The 27,963-nt window shown below is 41.5% G+C and overlaps 1 protein-coding gene and 1 long non-coding RNA gene across 7 annotated transcripts in view; one reads left to right on the forward strand and one right to left on the reverse strand.

The window, feature by feature from the left end:
- MDM1 (Mdm1 nuclear protein) overlaps window positions 1-21,953 on the reverse strand; it is a 49,428-nt gene extending 27,475 nt beyond the window's left edge. Inside the window, exons 1-2 of one of the 3 annotated variants that reach the window (XM_015628510.2) lie at window positions 21,799-21,953; window positions 11,031-11,154 (exon numbers count right to left, since the gene is read on the reverse strand). In XM_015628510.2, coding sequence (XP_015483996.1) covers window positions 11,031-11,045 — 15 coding nt within the window. In that variant the 5' untranslated portion in view covers window positions 11,046-11,154; window positions 21,799-21,953. The remainder of the gene's footprint in view (window positions 1-11,030; window positions 11,155-21,798) is intronic. The other 2 variants (XM_015628511.2, XM_033514264.1) reach the window with 2 other exon arrangements.
- Window positions 3,776-15,449, forward strand: LOC107204779. 4 transcript variants are annotated; one of them, XR_004497429.1, is made up of 4 exons: window positions 3,776-3,989; window positions 6,103-6,208; window positions 6,865-6,963; window positions 7,599-10,363. It is a non-coding gene; the product is annotated as an uncharacterized LOC107204779 (long non-coding RNA). The 4 variants fall into 4 exon arrangements; XR_004497428.1 differs by lacking the exon at window positions 7,599-10,363 and adding an exon at window positions 12,664-15,449 and having other exon boundaries at window positions 3,777-3,989; XR_001521737.3 differs by lacking the exon at window positions 3,776-3,989 and adding an exon at window positions 5,596-5,909.
- Window positions 21,954-27,963: the final 6,010 nt, after the last annotated feature.

Raw genomic sequence — 27,963 nt, forward strand, 5'->3', positions numbered from 1 at the left:
AGTTTCTATCTGGGTTTGGATTTGCATATACAAAAGGTAGATATTTTTGGAATATCCCAGTGGTCCTAGTTTTTAACATTTTTTTTTTTAAATTGGTTAATATCTCTCTGACTACACAGTGTCCAGTGTAGCAGCATGGTAAAGACAGGCTGTTTGTGACTAATTAACACCCATCTGCAGAAATTCTGGGGCCACTAAGGCAAGCAGAAAACTATATCCCACCTTATATTTGGAGCAAAGGGCCTAGGGCATGCCTCTAGTGTAGCATTATCTTCCCACAGAGTATTTTCTCTGGTGGAAAATATCTGGACATTAAATATTCCATATGCAATCACCTGATAACAAACAAATGTAAATTTTCCAACTGAAAAGTATCACATCTCCAAATATTTTACATTTTTGTTGAAAAAAAACAAAACTAAAAACAGGAGTTTCCCAGTCTTCCCTGTTCTTACCAGAAATTAAACTTTGTAAAACTAATACCAGGAAGATGTCTGAATATCATTTGGCTTGTTAATTGAATACTACCAAGAGGATCCAAAAAGTCAATCCAGCTTGACTGCATTATCACAGCTATGTTATTCTTAGGTTATAGAATGGTATTTTTGGAGGTTTTCTCCATTTTTCAGTCTCTCCTTTAAGTGTGGGTCATGCTGGCAGCCTTTGTGAATTGCCTCCGTTGTTGCTTTTTCAAACTTAGAAAAATTATTTGATTTTTTTTCCCCTCTGCTCCCTCCCAGACATTGTCATCCTCAAATAAACAATCCTCAAATAAACAACTTGCTGTTAAGGAAGATGTTACACTGGCTTCTGTCACAACATGCTGCATCTATCCTGACTTCAGCTTTAAAATGTAATTCTAATGCAGCAGCTCTTCCAGGTGATTTTCCTCCTAGTTTAAATCTGCATTAGCTCTACCCCCGGTGCTCACTTAACACCGAAAGCATCACATTAAGAAAGCTTAAAGAAGCCATATTTATCACATTTTTTTTCTGTCTATAAAACATTTAATCTTCAACAAATGATGCTTTTCTAATCCATTTCTTACATTCCTTGAGATGCATGGCTCATCTCTCAGACATAGTTCTCATGATGTTCTGAACTGGATTACTTAAGGAGCACCGATTAAATCCCTAAAAACCTTTATTGGCATACTATCGTTCCTGCTACACTCAGAAGTTTTATTTTCTTCCTGGGCACTTTGGGTAATCCCAATGGCAGAAAGGGTTATTGGAAGAAGGATGCATGGCCAAAAACAAGACCAGGGCCCACACATCTCACAGACAGCAGGACCATCTTCGGAACTTCCAGAGTAAAGGTTACATATTAGCAAGAGCTTTTATCAACATTTCTTATCAGAAGAACTCATAGGTAATCCCACTATTATTTTAAAGCTAATTTTCCAGAAAAGAGTGGCAGAAGTGCCACATTTTTCTGTGTTCCTGGGAAGTAAAGCAATTCAGGGTTTCAAATTTCTTCCTACCTCCTCACCAGGACAATTCAAATCTTTGATCTCTGAGTGGGAAGAATGCAGATTTTATGGTGTGACAGTTTCTCTAAAGACGTGAGTGCTGACTTTCTTTTCAATATTGGCCTGAATCCATTAAACCATACATGAATGCACAATACTAGAAAATTTCCACTGCAGCCTGTTCTGTGGCTCAATCAGTGCAGAAAGATTGAAGTCAACAATTTCTTCTGTTGTGTTTTGGTCAATAAATCTGCTGCTCCAGATTCATTCCTGGTACAACTCCGATGCTGCAATGTGGATTGATGCTGTATTTTTCTTTTTCCCTGAATTAAATTGTCTAACCAAAAAGATGACAAATCTTCAAAAGTGCTTGGCTTAAGCAAGGCTGAAAATGTCATTGAACAAAGACAAATTCAAGAATTTTAATTTAAAATTTACTGCAGGTTTGCTGACAACTGATTGTTACATCTACCTATTCCAAGTTGACAATAATCATAAATCAAAGTGAAAGACAAGATAAGTTAAATAAAACTACTTAGAAATGTTTATTTTTATAGATACACCTTCCAGGGCTTCTAGGCAATGCATGGACATGTTGACAACGGCATGATGACTTGGGCAGATGAAGGAATGGCAATGAGTGAGAACTGCACGAGTGAAGTCTGTTTTATTACTGCATTGCCTGTGGCTTCAAGATCCAGGCAGAGCCAGCTGGAGTGGGCAGGCAAATTTACAGATGTTAACACATGCCTTGGGCGTTTTCTTTCACCCAAGTCAGGGATATCATCTACAGACTTCTAAGGGCTGAAAGACAAAACCTACCGGAGGATCCAGTGTACTGTTTAATAACCTATGAGGTTGTGCTTTACAAAGTATACTCTGATATATTATTTTTTTTTTTGTTTAGTTGGTTGGTTGTTTTTGTTTTGTGGTTTTTGTTTTCATGAAAAGATACGACAACCACTGTCTGCGTTGGCGAAGGGACTCAACACGGTGGGGCTGTCACCGCTAGGTGGCAGGAACCTGATGCAGCAGAAAACATCTCAAAAGATGCTGAGCAGCTGCCAGGCAGTGAGGGAAGAGTACCACCGCCCTACCACCAGGCTAGCCATCAGCACAGGACTCAGCACAGGAGTCATTCTGGTTTGCAGAACACTCTTCTGAGTAATGGGGGAAGGAGGATGCGTTTGGAACAGAACCCCCATGTTGCCTCCTCCCACCAAGCGAAATGAAAATCCATTGCTAATAAGTAAGGGTTTATTCTCTAATTCTATATTTATATATTTTAAAGTATTTAAAGCACACTTTTTTCCCCACTTGGAGCTGCAGTCATGTGGACACCTAGGACCATATCATAAAAATAAGGTTAGCTGGCTTCCATTGTGGTCCCATTCCCTTTGGCTTTGGCCACACAGCTCACTCAGTACCTCGTGTTTAGGCCCCAAGGTTTAAAGTGAAATATCTCAGCAGTGCTTTGCCTCCAGGTCAGCTGCACTGCAGCTCTGGGAAGAGCTGCTCTCATGCTGTCCTCTGAGCAGAACCTAGTCAACCTAGAAGATTCCAAATTATGGCTCTCTAAATAGGTCTTAGAGATCCCAAGATAATTCCAGTTAAAACAAGTGATCCTCAAGATTTCTTTAGGGCTATGCACTCTCATATGCTGCTGATTTCTTACGCAGATTTGCTAGTACCTAATATGTTCCTTTAAGCAGCATTTCTAGGTAAATATGATAATTGATCTCTCTTGAAAAACAGGAAAGCTGGCCTTGCTATTTATGACAAAGGAGACTAAGAGCTACAGAATTACATTTTGGTTAGGTTTGCAAGTCTTGATTAAGCTTCTGAAACAATTTATTTCTACATTATAGATGTATAAGGCACTTTAAAGAGAGAGGATATCTGCTTTAAATGTGGTATCATATATGCAGAAGGCACTCAAAATAAAGAAAATGGAAGGTCCTTGTACTAAAGCACCTATGCTTTAAATGAGATTAAGTGCAGGATAAGATGACAATAAACAAAGGGCTGGATGAAAAGCTGGCAGTGGTGAACAGTCAGACTTAATAATATGACCCTATCTTATTTCCTCCTCAGATTTTTTTAATACAGTAAATTTATTGTAATAGGATTTCTGGACAGCATCCACTTGAAAGCCTGCACAGAGGTTAGCAACAGAAGATTGAAAAAAAATTGAGGCATGTCAAAAGATTTTAAGGAAGTCTGAGGCTGCAGGAAGAAAAAAAGATCAGAGACTATTCCTTTAAAAATAGGTTTAACAATTCCCATTTCTTACACAGACAGCAGACTTTAATATATTATTCTAAGTTCCTGAGTCATTTGTGTCAAGTGTGAATTTGGTTTGGTTTCCTGGAAGTGTGATGCTACACCCAGACATTACAGTCACGGAGGTTATGCACATGAAGCCAGTCAGAAACTGCGGGGGTAAGAAAGAGTTCCTTACAGGAAACTTGATTTTTTTGGCAGAAAACAAAGTAAGCTCTCAATCCTGGCCAATGAGGTAAGAAAGGGGGGAAATACTTTTTTATATGTAACATAGAGGAAAGCAAATTATTTCTGAGAAAACCTTCATTTTGCTACAACCTGAGGTTTCATTAGCACAAACTTCAGTCGTCAGTTCTCTAACATTCCTAAGGCATTTTGTGTATTCTCACACTGCAAGTCCCTTGCCTGAGAAGAACTACAATTTACATGCACTTGTCAATTATATGCCATTTAGCAACAGATTTGTTGTGGACACTTAGAAACCCTGAAGCTTGGAGCTTGCGCAGAGCAGGAGCTTGATCAAGGGCCTTTGCTTCTAGCAGGCTTTCAGCTCAAGCAGAGATGTTTCACTATCCTATACCCATGTCTGTGGAGCAGAGCTTGGTCTCACCCTATTTCCCATTGGAAGTACGCAGCCTTTGTGAGGCACCCAGCTTCCCTGGTCCCACGGCAGTGACAGAGGCACAGCTGATGCAGGAAACAGCCCAGGGAGCAGACTTTGAAACAGTACCTGCAGGGTGAATTGCTGCGACTCAGTATTTACCAAATAAATTTTAAAAAGAAAAAAAAGAAAGAGCCTGCCAGTTCACGTCAGGGATGCACAATCAAACCTCTGCAAATTCAAAACATCCAATATTCACATTCTTCCTTTTTAAAGAGGGGTGGCAATTTGGGCTGTTTCACAGACAATTGGTGTGTGCTATTTTTGAGATCAAAAGAAAGACAAAGGCACTCATTGCATCCAGACCCTGGAAAGTGCAGCCCTGGACTTCCTCATAAAAATCTGCTTTTCCCCTTTCCAGCCCCACCCTTCACATGCTCCAACCCAGTGTGTACAAAGATACAGCATTTCTTTTCTGCTCAGCTCTCCTGAGCAAAAATGGCATGTTTGTTAGTGTGGGTCCTATTAGATTTGGATCTGTGTCAAAGGAACTCATTTTGACCAAATCTTCCTAGGACAATCACTGGCCTTATTAGATATTTTTGTCTGTTACAGCTAAAAATCTGTCCAGAGATCAGCAACTGGAAATCTGCTGTCCTAGAAGAAGCAGTAGGATCATTAGTATTTTATATTCCTGAAAGTCCTTTCTTAGGTCAAAATGTTGCAGGATAGTGCTGTTCAAGGTGCTACACCAAAAATCTGTAGTCATTTCCATTAACTGCGAATGTGCTGGATCAATATTCAAACGCAGCAATTTGTTCTCTGCGATACCACCAGGCATCTAAAAACTGTCTGTAAAACCTGGGTGGTTAATGTGAAACAGGCATTTTTAAATAGATCAGCTGGCCCACCCATGATTATAAGCATGAACATAAGGCAGCATGTTTTACAAGGTCAATTCCAATTAAAGCTCCTCTCCCAACCCAAATATCTTTAATCTCCAAAGACTACTTGTATGCATCATTTCACTTATGCAAGTCTGTTTTGTGATTACTTCCAATTACTTCCCTGCCCACGTAGCTTTCTCACCCTCATCCGTCACGGTTACGAGTACACACGTAGGGATGTAAGTGGCCCTAGCGTACTACAGCTGCTCTCCTCAGGTGCTCCTTTGTAGGGCAGCCTTCACCGTGTGATTTAATACTCGAGAACAAGCAGGCATGTGGGGGAAGGGGAAAGAACTGCTCAGATGACGATGCTTAGTAGATCATGTTCCTGCTATTTTAGTTACTAGTTTCACTTTTTCTCTCTTCAGTATATTCACAAGCATGAAGTTGCACAGTTACTAAAAAGAGCAGAGGAGAGGGGTTTTTGATAGTAAAAATAGAATGAGATTTTAGTCTTAAACATGGATTAGTGTCAAAACTCCTGATCTATACTGGAGGGAGGTTCATATGTCAAGGGAAGATCTTGATCTTAATTCTCTGCATGGAAATCTGAAGTAGCTACCCACCGTGTCAAATGTTTTGTTGGAAACCTCATTGAGAGCATAGGGTAAATCAAAGTGCTCAGTCCAGGACCAAGAATGGAAATTTGTTCCAGCCCATTTTAATTTAAAAATATGTTTTAAAAAAGTTAATAGTGCAAAGGTCAATCAGGACACAGACCACTGTGGTATTTGAACAGAGAAGGCGTCTGTCTCCAAGCTCTACCACAATATACTGATTTCTTTCTTTCTTTTCAACAGGCATAAGAAGATGGGCTTCTGCAATTGTTCTATGCCAGGAAAGGGGAGTGATTCCATCCAATTCAATCTCTGAATGCTTTGCCTCAGCCCCATAGGACAAAGGAAGGTGGGTACAAAGACAGCCAGTCTCCTGACCTGACTGCCCTCTCTCTGGGGAGCTCTCATCCAGCACCAAGCTGCCACGTACCCCTTGGTACGTCAGAAGAGGAAAGGCAGGGAGGGACATGACCAAGTCTGTGGTGCTCCCATCCCATCTGTCGTCCAGTCCAGTGGGACACTCACTCCTCAGGAGAGCAGAGCAGCCTTCGGGCTATAACTGGCTTGTCTGAGACATCCCTGCTCAGCTCGGGTGTGCCCAAAAATCAGACCCAGTGGAGCTACCCCAGGATGCATGAGAGCAAATTATGGCCCTGGCTCTTAAGTTTCATTGTTTTGTGTCGGTGATGCAATATGACTAATTTGTTAGGAATAATAGTGCTGCACTCAAATATGCCCCTCTCAGAAATAGATTCCTTGCAGGCTCATTAAGGGTAACCATTTTAGAAAAACAAATGCAATTTGCCTTAGTTCCTGAGAGCAAAATGACTTTCAAGTAACAGATACTCCTTTCAAACTATACCATCTTGCTGGCATATTACATACAAGTGCTAGGTGGCACCATGCCTCATTTGAATGGTGCTTTGGGACATGGCATTTAAACACCACCTAAAAAAAAAAAAATCTAAAAACATATTTTATAACAAAATGGTCTCCTTTAAACAGACATTCCCTACTGAGGCCTGGAGTTTGCTGGTGTGGGACTGTCAATGCAGTACTATAGAAATAATTGGTGTTTGTGTGTGCTCCCAGTTGGGATTGGAGGTGAGTTATGAAATTCCTCTCCTATTTCTCTCTGATTATTGTGTCAAGTGTGTGAATTTCTGGAAAACTTTTCTTTCATTGGCACAGAAAGATGAGAAGATCTCTGTTAGTTCACCTCACCCAAAACAAAGAGGCTAGAAATTTTTTACCTGTGTGTGTCCTTCTACAGGTTCAGTCTCCATGATTTCTACAGGTATACAAATCTATCCTTAAGTGTTAAGCATGGGTTTCCTAGGAAAGCTGGTGACTGGAAGAACATGAATAAGAGTGTCATAAAATGGTAAATGTTCTGGAACAATATTCACTTCAAGATAGAAGGAATTCCTTTGAATAGGGAAATGGTTTTGGGGATGCCTGAGAAATTTTCCCTTGCCCTTATAAAAGTTGATCTGAAAATTCTGCCTCACTGCTTCCCATCACTTTTCAATTTGAAAATTTTGTAAGGTCATATTAAAAAACAAGAGGTACTAGGAAAGATACTTTTCTAATTTGGTATATTTACTACATATGCTTGCACAATTAACTTAGATTTTGAAGAGAAAAAAGAACAAGTATGTACATTTTAATGAAACAGGACAGCATATATTTATCATCAAAATTTGCTGCATTGAGTATATTTTTTATACTTCTTACAGAACATCTCCAAAGCATGTCTGATCTCTGCTGGAATTCCTACAATGAGTAAATGAGCAGGCAAAGTATACCTGAAGTCTTATCCCCAAAAACACATTTGTTTGGAGATCATGCCTGTGCTTACTTTCTGCAGGAGCTGCCCATATCCTGCGAAGTCAGTAGTTATACTTGTCATGACTAAGGTAGACCTTTGGAGCAGATGTTTGTATTGATCTGATTTCGAGGACACACATCACTGTAGTGTCCAAGTCACCTTAGGCAGCATATTTCAGGACTATGCATAAAGAATATTGATTTTCGGATGCCTGCTTCTAAATGGAGAAAACACGACATCTGCATCTTTCTTCTCCCTGAACTTGCACCTGGTATTTCTAATTCCTTCCATGCAGACTGGCTATAAAGCACTTGTATCATTCCCTCTGCATGTTTCTAGTACTTGATCCCACAGAAGTCAGCAGCACGATCTTCATGTGCACAAGATCAAACTTAAAGATGTAGATTAAGACCAAGGTGAAGAAGATAATTGTACACTACTTCTGCTTCACACTTTCATACTGAAAGTCCCTTTCTGCTAGTAAACTGTGTAGAGAATACTAATAAAAATACTTTGGAAGAAGCCATGCTGTTGCAAAGGTTCGAACAGAAAGTATCTGTACCCCTACAAGCTCATTCCTGATTCCCTGATAAGGAAGTGGAGCATCATCATAGAAACAGAAAACAGAGTGAGAAAACTGACGTTCATGTGAGAAGAAAGAAAATGTATCACAGGCTAATCACTTAGATCTCAAGGCAGAAACAAAGATTTATGCTGTTATTGTGTCCTTTGTCACCTTGGACACTGGTATTCAAGAAGGTCTACCTGAAAATTATTTTCTTTACACATTTTTGCAGGTGCAGCTGGCAAACATGACCACCATATAAGCTCAGGTTTAAATCAGCAGTAAGTTGTGGTGTGGAGGCTGTAGTGTGATGGTGACCAGTGACACTTGTGAATTAAGATGGCCACTGCAAGGGGTGAACATTGCTCATGTGACACACTTTGCTCTGCTTCTTTGAGCAGCATAGGAATGGCCAGACTAAATAAAGTTCAAAGAGTGGGCCCTCTTTATACAGAGGCACATAGCAGATTTAAATGTGCACCTCAAATTTTTATCCAGACTGCTCATCTAAGATGTGCTGATGAATACAAGGTACTTGCATTAAAATCTTCACCTTATTGACAAATAATAGGTTATTTTAAAAGACTTGCAATTGTAACACTTTAGTTAGATGATGTATGATGGTTAGGTGACTATGGAGAGAGAGAGAGTCTTTATACCAGTTGATTGGTTATGTTCTCTGTTAGTGTAGGAAACCCATCCACTATACTTTAGCAAGACATATGGAAGGTTTTAAAAGTGCCTTTGGCATTGGGACCTAATATGAAATATATTGCAACATAAAGTTCTTTCATAAAATCTAGCCCAGTTTATCACAGAGACATCAGGAAATCAGCAGAGATTAATTTTGTGAACAAAAGGTGCAGAATTTGGCCCAGCTTTTGATTGCCTGAATGGATCTATGCTATTGCTGCTGCACTTATTTCTATTTGTGACTAAAATGCAAGTTGCTTCCTATAGGAACTTGAATTGTGCCCTGTGTATTATTTACATGTGTTGAAAGAAGCATTGATGTACAATAGGAGCCAGTATAAAACTACCAGGGGAAGGCTATTAAGACATATACACGCTAAACTCATTAAGTAAATTTATCTTTATGTTATTTTTAGTAAAAGTCCAGACAACTGTGTATCCCCATAACATATCCCTAAGCTTCAAAAAAAAATTTAAAAGGCTTAAATTATCAAATTATTTGTCTTTCAAAACCAAAGTAAGTTTCATTGACAATCTAACACAACTCTGAGTTGTGGCTGCAGTAAGACCCACACCAAATCGCACCTTCAGGCTGCATATCCTGCCTTCCCAGCTGAGTGCCCTTAATTAAGGCAGAGTTACCCTGTGTTTAAGGAAACCTCTGCAGCAGAGGAAGCAGTGCAGTAAAATAAGTTGAAACCTGGTGTGTTGCTGGTCTCCAGCAGAGGATGTGTGGAGTCAAGCATCCTCAGGCAGCGGAAGACATCCAGCCTGGGTTCACCACATCTTAGGAATGTTTCTCTTCAGGAGAAAGAAAGGAAGCAGAGATGTGGCAGCAAGAATTCCTGAGCAGAGATGTATGTACTACAGCATCCCTTAGGAGGACAGGCTCCCTACTTGCAGTAGCTTCTATAGTTCCCCTGGCCAGGTACCTCATTGTCCCTCATCCCCATGAAATGCCATGGCTCGGAGCTGTGATTCCAGAAGGTGACAGCTGATAACTTAAGAAGCATTTCATCTTGGCCTCTAGCAGGGATTTTTCCATACTGCAGTGAAAGTCAAAACTCAATTCGAATGAGAACACCTTAATACCTACACAGACCTCCCAGCCGAACAAAGCCCTCTGCACCAGTGCTTGCTCCACTCTGGCATCACACTTCCACAGTCATCTTCCCCACCACTTGAGTGTGAAGCACCCTCAGGGTGCCAGCTAACCATCATCTTCCAGCACCCTTTCCTCTCCTCAAATGCTGTTCAACATGACATTAAAAAGCAACAAAGGCAAGAGCACCCCGACTGATTATGCTCTATCCCACTGGATCTTTTCACCTGGAAAACAATGAGATACTGACTGTGGCTGGGGAAACTGGGACCTGCTGGGTGAGTTACACAGCAATTATATCTATTTCAGGATAATTCAGGTACACCTCATTACTCCTGGTGTATCATTGATTTTACTGCAATTAAATCCTGGAGGTTTCAGGCTTGGCTGAAATGTCAAATATCAATTAAAACAACAAAAAAATATCTCAGACATTCACAAAACGGATGCTTCCTGGAGATGCTTTAGCAGCACTTCTGCCCTCCCCTGCTTTTTGATCACCAGCTCCAATGAACATCAAATTGAAATCTGCCCCTTGTGTTATAAAAGTGTCATCCAAAATGGCTGCAAATCACTAATGCTTCAGCCTTAGCAGCTAAATTTATACACATTCACTGTACATAAGGAGAGATAGGCTGTGCCAGCCCAAGTCAAGGACAGCATGCTAGGTAAAATTATAGTACGTAATAGGAGATTCTTCTCAGGAGTCAGACAAGTTTTAACACAGAGAAAAAAAGTAAGGTAGTGCATTTCTGTCCCTCCTTACTAGAGCTGGTGTCTCTCTGAGCTCTGTGAACCAGTTGTGTTGACTGGGGTTTGTCTGTGGACTTAATGCAAAAGGCCATGCTGTCTGATGCTAAAAGCCAGGCTCTGGGCTGGAAGATCCCAGAATCCTATTCTTACCTCCCTGTCCTGTGTTGGGTGAGCATGTCACCCAGACCCATCACTGGGAACTAGATCCATTTGTTGTGTTAACTTACCCAAGAAGAGCTCATTACACCAATACTGCTGCCATGCTCACAGGGGAATCTGTGTTTGTTTCCAGTGCACAGGTGCAATCCATCATCCACATCCTAGGAACAGCTTCTCTCCCTTCTTCTGCTCCTGCACGGGAGAAAGAAGCAGTATTTTCACAAAGACCATGTTAAACATCACTGATGAGGCTAGAAAGATCTAGAGGATGAACATCTAAAATACTCATGTGCTCATTTTGTTAGACACTTTGAAAACCAGTAGTTTACTAGCTGTGTTTGTTGTTTCCTCATTTAATTAGGGACTTAGCTCAATGTTCCAGTATCAACAGAGCCAGCAAATATTTAAATTAGATTGGCATGCTTATTTCTTCATTGCTTTGCTACAGGGGGATAAGACACTTTAGTGCCTGTCTTTCAATTTAATATTTTATAACAAAGCAAAAGAGTCAAATTATTTCAATTGTCCATGTGTGTGTTGAAAAGAGGGATGGTAGAAAGCAAAGCAACAGGAGGCTAAAACACCTTGTCTCTGCACTGTATGGGAACGCATCTGGATTATAGCAAATTGATGTCCTTGGCAAAATACAACACAGAGCTCCCTGAGGCTTCCTCTGCTCCCCCAAGGACATGTGGTGTCTCCAGTGCTACACAGAGCTGCACTGACAGGGCAGTTTTCTCTGGAAGGCAGAGACTTAACCTACCACCCACTTCTGGCACCATGCAACAACCATGCACCCATCCAACAGCATTTTCCTGGGCCAGGGCAGAGTGGCCTGAGATGTCATTCTTCTCCAGCAACACCCTCCAGCAGCAGTGCAGTTACTCTTGGCTTTGAGAGTTTGCACTCTAACTTGCCTTGGGCTAATCTTCCGTGTGCCAGTGGGCTCAGGTGTCATTGCATCCATTATGCACTCATTGCCCTTCACTGATTTCCCTTCTGACCATGAGATCTAGAGATATGTGTGAGCTTCTGTTCAGACACAGTCATGCAGCTCCCAGACAGAGAGTCAGACTTAGACCCAGCAGAGTCACCACTTCCAGCATGGGGGCAGTTGGGAGCATTTGCTATGGATCCATTTCACAGAGGGTGAGATGTACCCCAGCCATGAACAGAAAGTAGAGGTAGCAGCACTGGCAGGCCCTTGCAAGGCTGGGCTTCCTTCCTTCATTTCAGCATCCCCCTGGCACACAGAAAGATTGGGAATGGAAGACTGCTTCAGATGTAAAGCATCCTTTTGTATTTAATAGCTAGCATTGATTTCCAATTTCATATCTGCTGAACAGTAGCCATTGGCCACATTAAAATTCATCATCATCTTCACTGCACCTTCCAATTCAGGCTCTACCACCACCCTTAATGAATCAATCCATGTCAGCATACAATGTATATTTTTTTAAAGTATCCTCATGAAGTTAAAACAGCTGGGGTCTGAATAACCTGATTTTAGTTTTTGGGGCTAGGAAGACTTTAATATAAAACAAACAGTTCAATGACATGTTCAAGCTGTATTGAAAAATTCTCTGTCCTTAAACCACACATGTTCAATGCATGATAATAGTATTTATCCATCATCATGAAGCTTTACTGCTCCTTAAAGCAACATGGAAAATGCTGATCATCTGTGTTGTTCTTTGCCAGTGTTTAGGTGCAGCTCTCTGCATGGGTCCCCGTTTAGCCACACCATGAGCACACACCAGCACAATCTGCCCAGGAGCTGGGTGTTTTGGATGGATGAAGAGATGTCAGGTTTATTCATTCAGGAAAAGGCACAAATCTTCATTGCAAAGGATTGTGAAGGACTCTGACAACTGACAGCAGCAAATTGACTTGGTTGCTTGGTGCCACGTGTAAATGAGGGGCTTTTGTTTGCACAAGGGCAGCTCTGCTTATATCATGTTCTCCTTCAAGAGATTAATTCTTCCTAGACTTAATGTTAGCACAGTGAGTCCAGAGATATTACTCATCAATTAAAAATTCAATAAAAATAAGCTGTCATTACCATAATCCTTCAGACTGGGAAACATGAGGTCGAGAGTTGTACCATCCTGGCCTGTGACAAAAGCCCCAAAGACTGCCAGCTGTGGTGTTAATTGATTGGTGTCATTTATAAGTAATCTAAAAATCCTGAATAATTTATTTTGCAGTGGCATGTGCTGAAAATATAGAACTGCACAGATATTTGCACAGCTTCAGAAGAAATAGTGCTAAACAGGGTGTAAAGGCAAAGATTAAGATTCAGTGATCTCCTTAGGAGCACTTTATCATATGCTCTGCTCTCCAGTGCTTTTTTTGACAGCAGAAGTATATAGATCTGACAATAGGAATGTATAGACCTGGGTGGTCAACACATACAGGCTCAATATTCTCTTTCACAGCAGACTAATGAGCTTTAAAAGCGAGGAAGGTAGAAGCCAAGCAGGAAATACGCAGTGCTGAGGACAGCCCTGCCGAACCACAATAAAAAATTGACTGCTGTGTTTCCACAACAAGGATGCTGATGATGGGAAAAGTCTAATGATTTAATCTCTTGCCTGCCAAAATGGGATAAAAATTCTTGCCGTTGACTGAGCAGGTTTTCCAGGGGTCACCTCACGGGGAGTGACTCTCCTCAACCCACACTGTTTTTACAACTGCATGAAAAACCTCAGCTGACACACTTTGAAATCAAGAGGAACCACCCCAGAGAGCCCAAAGGACTGAAGAGGCTGGCAGCCAAAGCCAAATTTCTTCCCTTATGGATGCACAACTGAAAAGTTCCTGTGAGCTCTTACTTGCTCAGACAAAGCTGCGCCTAAAGTCAAAGGCTGACAACCTGGGTCTGTTTCGAGTCCACATCACCCCTCTCCCAGGATGAATCCCACCCCCACAGGCCAAACCCTGCTCCTTTTCATTTCTCTCTTAGGCTTGTCCCTAAATTCCATTTTGCTTGAATGATTAACTGCATTTCTGGGAGTTGCTTTGAAAAACTGTGTATATACACTGTAACTGAACCCTAATCCCACGCATGTTTGCAAAAGAACGTGGAACTCAACCCCAAAACACTCATGATGAAGGGATGGGGTCCTTACAACATCATTTCTGTGCTGTTGTATCAAATTTTTAAAGTAGAAAATTGTATTCTTGAAACCAGATTCATGTGGCTAGCTTAAAACTGCATTCGTACAAAACATTTGTATTTTAACAAGTGTGGCAGGGTGGGGGATTTCTTTCTGAACGTAAGCTTTTGAAGTGAAGTGATCATGCAGAAATCCTAACTTTAATTTCACAAAGTTTTTGGTTCTTCAATCTGGTCTTGGAAAGGAGCCTAAAAATTCAACCAAATATAGCTAAATGCCTCAGAAACTAGAATGACAGGGAAAAAGGCATACAAACTTTTATTTTAAAACTCTTTTTTTTCCCCCTTCCTCCTGACTTTGACCCTGTTTTGGGACCCAGAGGGTGAACCTACTAACCCTGAGTACGATGAGCTCTGCTATCTCCATGGGACTTTTCCATCTGCGTTGCATTTTGAGAGCTATGCTTGTTTGAGGGGAGTGCCAACTGCAGGCAGCAAATCCCATCTCTCTCCAGAGGAGTCAACAGAGAGCTCTCCCTGACTTCAGTCAATGCTGGATAGCATCCAAAGAGAGTGAGGGCAGCAGGGAATAAACTTGTTATCATTATTCATGTTGGTTGTGTAAACAGCGCTCACTTGTGACTGAGAAATATGTGACTTTTTCCTATCATTTTAAGAAAAAAAAAAACATTTACCAAGAAAATAATCATTACTGCAGACTGCTCATTTTTCCCATTGCTCTGCATGTAAGAGCACGCATTGGTACAAATACAACTGATCTGGTTAAGTGTTTTAATACACCGGGGAGTAAATTGTTTGGGATGAAAGAAATTCATTATCCCCAGTTTGCAGGGCTGAAAGTCTGGCTGTTTTTATGTTACTGCTGAGTAAAAAATTTGAAATTGCATGCTGTGGCAAGCTGAATATGTCTTTAGATTCTAGTCTAGTACACTAAGCATATTAATTAGATTACTGTTCATTCTTTCAGTAGTGCTGAATCCCCAACATGGCTAGTAGGATAACTAAAGGTAATCAGCCAAAGAAGAGCCAATTTTCCCTAGATTATTCTTCCATTAATTTAATTCACAAGGGGAAAAATTCGTGGTTTCCTCCTAGGATAGGAATGGGCAAAACATAAGTGGTAAAGACAGAATATCTCAAGAGGTCACAGATGAACCCAAGAGCTAATGTATTTGCAGGAGGCAGGGGAGTGTCTCAGGCTGTGGACTGCAGCAGTGTGTGTGCTCCCACTCCAGGCAATGCAGGTTAGACCCTCTCCTCCCCCTGCAAACTGAGGGCTCCTGTGCACAGCAAACAAGTGTTTGGACAAGAGATTCTGTGATAAAATTAAAGAACCTCCTCAACTAGGTTTTCACATCAGCCTTTTTTCTATGGGACCTTTATTTTTGTCCATACTACCCTCCAACTTGTGCATGGTAAAGGAGGGAGAGATATATATATTTACTTACTTATTTGTTTGTATTTCATCCTTACTGTGGCAAAGCATCACAATTCAAAGAGCTCAACTTGCAATATCTGAAGCAACTCCTCTTCATGAATATCATGGGAGTAACCTCTCGGGAAAATTAAATGTTTCCCACCTGGGCTTTTATATGTGGCTGCTGCCAGACCCCCCTTTGAGCCCTGAGGTCAAGACATTGAAGAGAAATCATTTCCAGTTCATTTCAAAGTTTTGTGGGGCAGGATGGCCCATGGTTAAGCACACAGCTCTTTTTATAAAGCTAGGTTTGCAAGTGCTCAGTTAGTTGGCTTCAAAAGAAATTAACTTCTAAGATTTTTTTTATTTTTTTTTTCCTAATAGCCCCAGTCTGTCTTTTTTAGAAAATACTACTAGAATATATGGTTGTAAAGCTATGGCATTGCTGTGCACAGCTTGCACTAGAGATGAGATAGAACTGTAGAATTCCTGTATAAGGTTTTTGACTCCCTTGGAAAAATTGTATCTCCATCATTAAGGACCCAACATAAAAGTTCCTTCCAGTTTTCTGCCTTGTCCTCTGTGAAAATTTGCCATCTCTGCAGCAGAGGTGGTTGGGAGCCCATACCTGCACTGCAGTGCTCAGAGCTGAGGCAGCAGGGAGGGAGCTCATCGAGTGCTGATTGCAGCTGATAGCAGCCCTGGGGGGCCCACAGTGGCTACGGGGAGTGGGAAAAAGGGAACTGAGCCAGGAACAGGACCCCATTGCAAGGCAGGGCCAGCTGCTCAACCAGCACAAGTCACCTCTCCCCGCTGCCAGCATCAGTTCTGCACTGGAGGGAACTGCGCTCACAGCTGAGAGGTGCCTGCACCTCAGCTGCCCCAGTTTGCTGGCTGCTGTGTAACAAAAACAGCAGATGAAGATAAATTAGCAGCATCACATCCACAGAAGAACTCACAGCACCAGCCCACCTTTCTCTCCTTCCCAGGATGACATCCTGCCTGGTTCCCGAGGGTCACCCGGGAGCAGAACTAAAATTAAGCACCCTTCAGAGGCGGCCCACAGATACCATTTTCTGTTTAGGAAAACCCTGCCTTTCATAATGAACTCAGTGATGCTGCCAGAGCTCAGCATGTCTCTGAGTCAAGCCCTTTGCTGCACCACAGCAGAGCTCATGCAGTTTTGTTATCCCTGCAGCTAAAGGCACCTTGGCAAAGATGCTGCAGGGGCCGAGGTCACCACGTATTCGTGGCACTTGTACAGCCTCAGTTACTGCCCAGCCCTGTGCTGGGCTGCACATTCACGTGGGGGGTTGAGACCTTGTCACTGGGACCAAGGGGTGGACAGAGAGTGGGACTCTCATCAGTATTTGAGCCTCACTCCTCTTTCACTCCCAACTGAAGGGACTGGTTTGCACTTGCACAGAAAATGATAAAATGATGAAGTGAAAAGACATTAATTTGGATGTATCTTGTCTCAGTTTTTGGGTACCTGCACAGAGGTGCTGGACTGTGACTGATACTCATGGCCAGGAGCTGGCACCATTCCAGCACACATCAGTGGAAAACTGGTGCCTCACAAAGCCTGTCTGGGAAAACAGGCAAGTGAACCCAAATTTAGAAACAAAAAGTAGGGGCACACAAAGCTAGTGGTGATAGTAAAACTGAAGGACACTGTATCCACTAAGGGCTGCGCTAGTGCTAAGCCTAGGGCTTACAGAGATGAAAATTTCTGTCACTGTCTGTTTCACTAATCCTGATTTGGGGGGTCCTTGGTTAAAATCAAGTGGGAAGCCTAAAAATAAACAGGTGCAGAAGTGCTTCACGTATGTGCCTCGGACAGATTCTTTTTTTCAGACCCGTCCTGAGAAACTGGGTTCGGGCAAGCAGGGGTAGAGGAGGAAGGGTGTCCTTTCCCTGCTCATGCAGTGTGTTCTCTAAGCTCTGTTCTTCTGCCTGCTTCACTGAGTGTACTGGGAAGTGCAGAAACCTCAGTAATTTTGATGTCCTGACCTGATATCACTGCCAGTTTTATCTCCAGCCCCCTGCTCCAAAGGCTTTGGCATTTGCTGTTGCTAAAGGATCACTGTCCTGTCCTCTCCCCCGGTCTGTCCAGGTGGACAGAAGGCTGCAGGATTTTTTCCTGAATGAAGAAAACAATAAGGAGTTGAAAATGCAGTGCCTGGTTGCTCTGTGAGTACCAGCACTGCCCAGGATGATACCATTTCACACAGGAGAGCTGTACGGCCCTGCTTCAGCCTGGAGCTGCAGCCCTGGCCCTTATCAGGTATTGACTACCTACAAGGACAATAGCACAAGGAATTTTGTTTGCTTAGGTAATGACAGACTTTATTATAGAGCAACTGTACCATACCAAACATGTTTAATAATTAAGCAATGAGATATGACAAGAGGCAAATTCCAGTACAATTTTTTCGTGCCTTGGATTATTCGATAAGGCCGAAGGCCAAGGAATTTTAAACAGACGGTCAAACTATTTTTCATTTGAATCACCTATTCTGCCTACTTTTCCTCACTCTTTAGCACAGTGGTGCTATTCTGTCATAAATATTGTAAGCATTAAATTTCTTATGGTCTGAGACCTTGGAATCTATTCTCCAAGTGATATATGTGTATCGCTGGCATGCAGAACATGGAATGCACCCCTTTGTCCATGATTAAGTCTGGAATTGATTTTCAGACCACAGTTAACAGGTCTGAAAAATAGGTTTGCTGATGGAATTGCTGACAGATTAACTATGTCGATGCAAGGGAACATCAACCCAGTGCCATGGTTCCTAACTCTCAAATATTTTTCCTTATGCCTTAAAAACAAAGAGGAGAACTTGAGATTTTGAGACAATGCTTGTTCTTTAGTGCTGCAAATTTGATAAGAGTTCTGTTTACTTCACACTTGTCTCTCCCCTTTAGAACTTGAACACATAATTATGAAATGCAATCATTTCCACAGAAACAGCACACTAATGCAGCATCAATTCTGAGACTTTAATCCTATAAAATCAGGCAAAGAAAGACTGAAGATTCTCACAATAGATTTACAACAAGCTCTTTGTGGTGTATTTTGCAAGGACTTTCGTTATGCAGAGAACATAATACTGGGTAGTGTGACGTGCTGTACAGCAAATATTTGTTTTTGAGATAAGCATGGAGGCTTGAAACGTGCAATGAGCTAATTGAAATAAATAAGACTGAGCTGGAATTCAGGGCCAGATGTGCATGGCAGCAATGGGAAAGCTGCCCAGCTGCTTTGCCCCTCCTTCTCTGAAGACCAAACTTCTGGTGGGCAAGATACTGTAGCTGTGGGCTGCTGACCCCTCCCCACTTCTGGTTTGGGTAACCCATAACTGCAGGAATAACATAAGCCATTCCTGACATTGATAGGTTTACTAGTATTTAAGACAGTGTGTACTCCATCAGGACAATTAAAAGTAGAATCATTCTCTTTGATATGGCCAGAATATTTTGTTCAGGGGAAAAAGTTCAAGCTTAAAAACTAAATATTGAATATTCTGTAATGTAGTCATATATGTCTGTAATGTTCATTAGAGATACCAAACTGTAATTGTGATTCCTTCCCTCAAAAGCTGCTGCTTCAGCAGAAACCTGAAGTTTGGAGTGCACTGGAAACTCATAGGAGGCAACCTCATCTCAAGGCAGAGAGCCATCATGCAAGGACTAACTGTGGCCGTGTGGGAGGGCGGGTGGACACAGACCAAGCTGGATGGCCACCGAGTGCCACCCCTGCACTGCTTTTAAACTCAGCATAGATGAAGGTCTGATTAAGATACAGAGAGGCAGGGGTGAGGAAAGAAGGCATCAATTAAGATGTGATCATCTGACTGTGTGGTTAGGTATTTGCAGATCTTCCTGTGTGCTCAGCCAGCTGTGTGTGTGTAACATCTGGAGCTGGGAGGGAGAGTACAGCTGGGACATGATCCTTCCCTGATTCCTGCAGATAATAGGCTTTTGCCCTGAGGCACTACACTTTGCTAAAATCTTCCTCAAATCCAATTTTAAACAGACTGTGAGATCATACTGCAACACTGGCTGGCCAGGACAGCTTACAACTCAAGGTATGATGTGTACCTTGCAATGTATTTCACTGGGAAAGTCAGGAAAGAAGTCACTATATAAAAACAACAACAGACATGTCTTTCCACATGCCTATTCTTTATGTTATATTTAGATATCTAGACTTTTATCATTTTCTCGAATAAGTAAGGGCTGTTTCAGTGAAGCTTCAGGAAAATGGCTGCATTTTAATACAGTCTAATTGAGTTTTACAGTTATCTCTGAGGATTCCTGGTCATAAAAGCTAATTAAATTATACTGATCTACATATTCAAGAACCATTCTATTTCTTACCCTTGAAAGAAAAAAAAAAAAAGAAAGACAACCAAACTGGATGCTTATACTCACATGTAGAATAACTCAGTTTGATTTACTCACTATTACAGGATATATTTAACTTTCTTGAACAAGTAACTGTTCTTACCAGTTTGAAGAACGTTGGTTATGTGATTTCAGATCTCTCATTCTGCAAATGTAGAAAGATCTGTATACTCAATTTACAATTCTACATTCATCTAATAATTCCCAAGAGAAAAGGTTGGAAAAGAAAAGGAAAAAGTAAATCATCTGAATCTGCATGCTAGGTTCTTTATGAAGTAGACTTTTTGCATTTTCTCCTAGGTTCTTTATGAAGTAGACTTTTTGCATTTTCTCCTATCTCTTCATTATCTTTTTTTAGGTGTCCATTTTTCATTTTTACCTTTTAGTTCCATGCACCTTGTAAAAGATCCTGATTTATTTGTATTAACAGTTAAAGAGTGTACCAACCCTAATACTGTAAAAAAAATGCTATTTTTCTATCTGAACTCCCGTAATTTTTCTGCATTTACTACCTTTCCAGATTTCCAAGATATTTAAGTACCAACAAACCAGGTGAGTGCCAAGTAAGATTTTATGAAGCAGGCAATATTTCTGAAAGTCTTAGTAGGAATTTGAAACTATCTTTCAGCACCTTAATACCTTTCAAAACACAGCCTAGGGCAATAAGCAAAATTCTCCCTTAGAATTATGGCCATTTGCCCTGACAAAAATTGCAGAAACCAGTTCCTCTAGAGTTAGTATCCACATATTTCAACCATTTTATTTAGAGGCCTTCTGACACAATGCACCATAGTGATCTCTGTCTAAATGCCTTAATCTAGCTAAAAGCAACACGGTGCACACTAAAGAATTTTCAAGAATGCCCATCAGCAGCTCAGACTCCAGCAGCTTGTACCTGTTATGTAGCTGTTCATGTTAGGGGACATGAAATGTTCTAGATACCAGCAGAGAAGTGGCAACAGCCTCATTTTGCTTTCTGTTGTGAATTATGAACAGTTCTGACAATCTCTTTCACCTTCTGCCTGTCTGACCCCACTTTTCTCAACTTCTATGGCTCCAAGTATTTTGGGGACTGCTGTTAACATCTGGTTTGTATCTGAGAATTGCCTGGCAATGCAAAGCACAAGCATTGTTGTTTCCACCACTTCTCCTTACTGCTGACCCACTCTTTTTTTGCAAGAGCAAAGGGTTGCTCCAAGCAACTTTTAAAAACGCTCCTAACATGATTTTTAAAAAGTTAATTTACTAAATGTAAAGTAGTAAGAAGACCTCAAGAAACCACAGTGGCACCACAGCCACCTGCTCTAAACTGCTTTTTCTACTCTGAATTACATAAAATTCAGGATTCTGTGCATTGTCTGAGATATTACTGACAAAAGCTGACATTTCCAGATGCAAGAGGTCCCTGTTTACAGAGATCCTACCCAGCAATGCTTCCCAGAGCACAGCTGCAGTCAAGCTGGGGAGTTGTGGTCCCACACTCCTGCCAGGGCTTCCCCAGGATGCTGTTGGGCCAGCACCTCCCTGGAGACCAGAGCCTGCCAGGTCTCTCTCACCTGGGGACAGGCAGGGCAGGATTTCACCCCAGGCAGGGATCAGGGCAGCCAGGGACAGCTGGGTTCCACCCAGAATCCAGGTCACTGGCACTTCTGTGGCGGAGAGGGGACCAAGGGCAAGCCAGTCTAAAAGCCAGGGTCCAGGAGGGTCAAGAGGGTCCACGACTGGGCATTGCTGTGGACCAGCATCACAGCTCAGATGGAAGTCTAAAATGGGCTTAAATGGGGTCATGGGTAGAGATCTGGTCCCTGGAGAGGCAGGGCAGGCTTTAGTGCACCCACAATGCTTATCATCAGGAAACCTTGCTTACTCTTCTCTCCTTAAGGATCTGGGGCTTTTCCTGCGGTCTTCATGCCTTTCCTGTCTTTCCAGGATTTCTGTAATCCTTCTGTCTTCTTGTCCTTGTAGGGACACAGATGCACAACAGAAGTTATCTCCCACACTGTCCTCTTGCATCAGCACACCCTTGGGCATGCTCACTCCAGCTCCACTGTGACTTCAGTGGGGGTGGAGGTCCCTTCCTTGCCAGATGAGCTGGTGGCTTTTTTTAGGTTTATCCTGGAAGGAAAAGCAGCTGATTATGCTCACAAAGTTTAACCCAATCCAGAAAAATATTAGCAGGGGTCAAACAGTCTCAGGTACATGTCTTATCTGTACTTACCTAACAGCAAGCCCTTCAGATTCTAATAAACAGTAGCATTTCAAGGGTCAGGTTTCAGTAGTGGATTTGTACACATAAATAGAAAGCGTATCAGTTCTGCAAAGGGTCTGGTTATCCAGAATCTCTTTGGTTTTACCTGGGAAGTCTGACCCCCAGGTTTGTCCTCAGCAGGGCTGGGCTGCAGGTGCTGCTGACAGCCGTAGCAGTGTGCACTGTGCCTCTCAAGCAAATCTGAGATCTGATCAGGCAGGTCAATAAATATGGCTGATTTATTTTAATTGACTGGTTTCACAGACCCTTTACGTCCATGTTCATAGATGGATTGCTAGGGAAGAGATTCACAACTTTTCTTATTAAAAATGTTTGAAGCTGTTTGCCACCACCTTGCCATAATTTAGAAGGAAACTGCTCCAGCTGGACCGTTTTCTTTTTAGCAAAGCTGCTCATCTCTGTCTGCTTGATCTAAGGGCAGTTATCTTACATTAGCATGCATGATCTGATAAGCAAGGGCGCACAATAAGATTAGAGCCTGTGGTGTTGACAGTAACAGGGTCGATCCACAAAAACCTGCACAGTGCTTAGTGAGAACCCAGAGAGTCCATTCCCCACTGGTCACGTTCTGCTTCTAACCTCCCACCCACCCTCACCCACAATATTGTTTCACTGTTGTGTCCTTCCCACAAGGCACCACAGTTTCTGTAACAATTGATTTTTGTGGCTCAAATGCATTTCTGAATGCAAACCAGATTGCAAAAGAACTGCTGAGGCAATGACAGTCTCTGTTTTGGATTCCTCCGCAGATATCTTCTAATGCACCCCTGAGAAGAAGGGAAAGTGTGCCCTTTTAGCACAAGGGCTGCAATGTAACTAGAAAATTTCATGATCTTTTAGGAAAATGAAAGTTTTACAAGTCTTCAATTTACTGTCTGATTGTACAAATTCTGAGTGATAAGAGAGTACCAGTTTTTAAGAAACAGCTCATATTTGGAAACCTCCTTTCCAAAGGAATTGGGATATATTTGTCACTTAAATAGGCTTTAGGAACATAAATGCCATTTAGGGTCTGGTCCTTAGATGCTTCTTGTCAGATAATGGCCTGCCCACAGGCAGGATTTGACACTAAATTAATTAATCCTGAAACTAGATATGAAAGTGATGGGGAGGATTCTGTGCAGGACAGACCTGCTTCCTGCATCATCCATGTTGTTACAAGTACATCAAACCATGAGTCATCTCTCAGAACCTCAGTAGAGCTTATTAAAACTCTGGTACTGATCATAAGGATGTTTCTATGGGGAGATCTAAATCCAGAAAAAAATTAATTTGTATATTGACCACAGCTGATCTGTGGTGTGCCAGAAAGACAAGAGGCTGCTCATGCCAGTACTGATGCTCTTTGTACCAGACCTTCCATAGCACATGAGAAAAAAGTTCTGCCTCTCAAAACCCTACAGTTTAAAGCTGTAAAAAGACACAGCAGATAGGCAGAAGAGAAGACAAGAGAACAAGTTTAAGGAAGTGAAAAAACAAATATTTGTCAGTCTAGTAGGTTTCATGCAAACTTATGGAGTTAATATAGAAAAAGGAGAGTTTTAAAGGAGAACTGAAGAGATGTTTCAGGGAGAGCTTCTCTCTAGTGTTTGGGACAGCATGAGACAGAGCATGCAGGCATGTGTTAGAAGAGCTAGCAGGAGGCCATGGGTATTGGTGCAGTCAAAGACACAAATGGGCTTCCCAGTCCTGAAGGAGGTGGTAGGTAGGTGAGCAAAAGCCATGCTTCTCCCTGACCCCCAGCCAGGCACAGAGGGAAGGTACTGACACAGACGCTCCCTTAGAGCATTACAAACACTGTCTGTTAACAACAAAAAGGCCCCCCTTAGTTTTGACCTGCTGTGAGTCAAAAATAGCTATAAAACTGAAATGGAAACAGATGGACAAATAACTGCTGAGGAAAAGGACTCCATAAAAGCAGTATAAACACAGTCTTCCAATGCTGCTAAACCAGCTTTTTCTCTGCCTACAATTCAATAAGATGGTACTTGATATACCTTCTGATGTTTGTAAAGATTTAACTACAACTTGAGAATTTTATTCCCCCGTTTATCCTTTTGTTGTTTCTTGGTACTTCTTTTCACAGACCTTCCTTACCACACTGGATTTTATAACATTCAGCAACCACTTCTTGCTTGAGCTGCACTTTTTTTATATCAGTGCTACCACTTTTTGCGTGGTCCCTTGGTGTTTGTTCTCTGCTTTGTTTGGATTAAGAAAGGAGGACTTGCTCTTGCAATCCTCCCAATTGCTACTTGAATATTTACCAGTACCTACTTGTAAATTCCTGAAAGTTTTAGTGAGTTTTGCATAATTGTTCTGATTATTATCTCTATTGTCCTTTACAAGGGAAAACTTGTGTCAGAGTCATCACTATTCCACATTCCTCCAGCTCCAGAAACAAGCCTGAAGTCAGGCCAGATAGATGCCTGGATTTGACCCTGTTAGTCTGATTATCCATGTGTTTTCCAGATGTCCAGGTTAAAGCATAGCCCAGATCATTGAAAGTGCAAGTAGGAGGGAACCAGAGTTGCAAGGAAGAGACAACCTTACTGTGTCACACTAGGGACACCACATTCAGTATGTATTTTCACCTCTCTTGCAGAAACAGAGGTAATCTTCCCCCTGATACCAAAAAGAGAAAACTGTTCGCTCTAAGGAGCTGCTGTGCAGGGCTGATGTGTTGGCAGGATGCTGTCCTGAGAAAAGTTCTCTTAAAGTTCAGGCACAGATGGATCAAAAAAAATTGACAGCTGTCCTGACTACAGCATTACCATCCACACAAAAAATTGTCAGCACCTTTTTTCTCTTTTTTATAGTCACCTTACAAGACTACTGGAGCATAGAAGCAAAAGAATAATCTCATATTATCGTTAAAACTTGTTTCTTCATGACTATTTTGGACTAAATGAACTCTACCATCTGCACAGTGCAGGGATATTTTTAGTAAATGTAAACTGTAGTGATGGGCCAGAAACATGCAATTTTTTAGTACATTTCAGTCAGAATCTGAATTTGTGCTATTTGGGTCAACCACATGCAACGTGAGTGTAATAAGTCACCTATATCAACAGTGTGTTTGTCCTCTGCTAAAAATCATATTATGTAGGTTAAAGTAGCACAGTTCCTTTTTAAAAAGATTTGCTGATATGTAATTGTGGTGACGTGGCCTTCGGGAGGCAGGGGCAGTGTGGTGGGTCAGGAGGCTGGCTGCCACAAGCTCTGCCCCATTAGTTCACCATCAGTGGGTTGTATGAACTCTCTGGGAAGTGTACATACAAAGGCTCAAAAAGGAAGCCCCCTCTCATCACTCTGTGTCTAAGTACTTATATTTAGCTAACGTTGCTTCAATTACAGGAGACATTTCAAAGGGTAGTATTTAAAAATGGCTCAGTCACTTCATGGTTTTTTTGACCTCTTGACTATACTTTAGTGTATAACCTACAAATATGCAAGAGGAGAAAAAGCACGAGTCAAAAGTAGGTGGTGGCAAGATCCTTCACCATGTTTTAGTCCCTTTATGAAGTGCTGACAACACAGCAAAAAAAATCCACAGAACTGGTAGCAGCAAATACTCCTTTGGGTAAAGCACTGCTGAAGACAGTAGTAAAACCTAGACATTTGTGCCAGTACTGTCCTAGACAAATGCTAGGAAGGGGACTGGTGAAGAGATGAAAAGCGAGTGTGGCTCTCAGTCTTGTTTAAACTGCAGTGTCCTTGAAAAGTCCCGTACATGCCACTGAAGGTGTACAAAAAGGTGTACATACAGGCCTATGACATTTACATTATATTTCCTGGAGATCCAGCCCAGTATTTAACCCACAATTTTTGAAAACAGCTACCATACAATATTGACAAACAGCTGAATTATTCATTTCGAAAAATAAAGAAGAAAATGATCCAGATGGTATTGAAAGGAGACTGTCAGGAAGTCTCAGTCAGGAAAGCTGGGCTATGTCCTGGTTCTGTCTTTAAACAGCTGTTTAATTGTATAATTATCTTAACATACATGCACGTTGTCATGTCCATCTTTTAAATTATAGTGCTCATCTGCTGATGAAGCTTATATCATTTCCAATAAAGTAATTTAGATACCTGGATAACAGGAGCTCTGAGCATGCATTGCATTATTGCTGGCCCATGTGGTCTGAGGAGATGTTCACTGAAATATTAAACAATAATCTGATTGATCCTTCTTATGACTTCTTGAACTGAGCCATTACACAAAGTTAGATGCCTTTGCTGATGGGGAAAAAAGCCTTGGAGAAGGTCCTAGGTCTTTCTTTACTTCCAAACATCTTTAAAAGACAGGTGTTTATACTTAGGGATTTACCAAACAAGTCACCATTCTGCTGCCTGTGGGTCAAAGAGCAGATCTTTGTGCTAGGCTCTTCTCAGGGCTTGTTCAAGCATTGTCCTTTCAGTCGTGTTCTCACCATCTCTGTCCCTCTGATGCCAGGCCAGGAGAGAGTCATCATTACTCCCATCTCTAAAACATACTTAACTTTCAAAAATGTTATCCAGTAGGCTCTCAGAGACTTTATCTGGGCCCTTCTCATTGATGATGATCTCCTGACTTTTTTTTTTTCCATTTATAGAAGCTCTTATTTTTAAAGTTTTCTTTCACACTCTCCAGCTTCAATGGAGTGCTGCCTTACACACAACACTTGTTGAATAGAGAGAAAGGCCCTTTTTACCACCTGCAGTGTTCCTTCTGACATCAGCAATAATTTTGTGCAAACTGAAATCAGAATTTGCCCTGCATTTGGCAGGGTCTTGAATTAGCTGCTAGCAGAGGCACCATTTCTCAAACAAATATTTACATTTGTGTTTTATTTGTGGTTGATCCTACGGGAAAAAATTAAACGTGTTCTTTTCCCAATTAAATCCGAATGATCCATATTTGAGGTTAAGAGTTCATTCTGTGATTTTTTACTTGCTTTGCTATATTTTTATTGCTGAGTTTGCTGTGTTGAAGAATTGTGTGTGTCAGAAATAGTCAGCAGGCAACTTAATTAGGCAGTAGTATACATTTCGGAATGTTGCATGGATGGTCCAGAAGCGTGCACAGACAGCTTCAGAAGAAAGTCAGCAGCATCAGAAAATGTTCCTTTAAACAACTGGGAACTTTAAGGACAGATAAAGAGGTTTTATATTTAAAAATAACCTCCTAGCTAATCATTCTACCCATATGTTGAAGAGCTGATGCTTTGTCATTTCCTTATGTTTGTTTAGTTTATATGGTAGTATATGCAATGTGTAGATAGACTGGATTGTTTTTCTGACAAATTTCACCTAGAATATGAAAAGGGGATGTAAAATTGCTGTAAATACTGATTTTGAACAGCGCAGGCTTTCACACTTCTGACTCCAAGAGAGATGATTAGACCAGACACTCTTGATGTTGTGAGTTTATTGATGCTCACAGGGATCCCATCAAGGCAGAAAACCAAAGTGCATAATCCATTTATATAAAGTTACCTACAAGAAAGTACAGTTCAGGGAACACACACAGTCTAGAGAACTCAGCCATAGTCCTCATGCTGGGGCAGCAGAAAACTCCTGTGCAAAGAAGTCTAGCAGGTGTGGGCCTTACCTTTGTGCCTTCCACACATCACCCCTGTTTCCCCAGCTGCAGCTGCTTTTTCCTCCCTAACACTTTTGTAGTGAGCTATTAATATTTGTTGATACATTCTCTATTTGAAAGTGTAACATTTTGTATTTTCATTTATTTATGGAATTCCTTGTTCTTGCTACCAGAAA

Source organism: Parus major, chromosome 1A (assembly GCF_001522545.3).
Source record: "Parus major isolate Abel chromosome 1A, Parus_major1.1, whole genome shotgun sequence".
In the NCBI taxonomy this organism is placed as follows: domain Eukaryota; kingdom Metazoa; phylum Chordata; class Aves; order Passeriformes; family Paridae; genus Parus; species Parus major.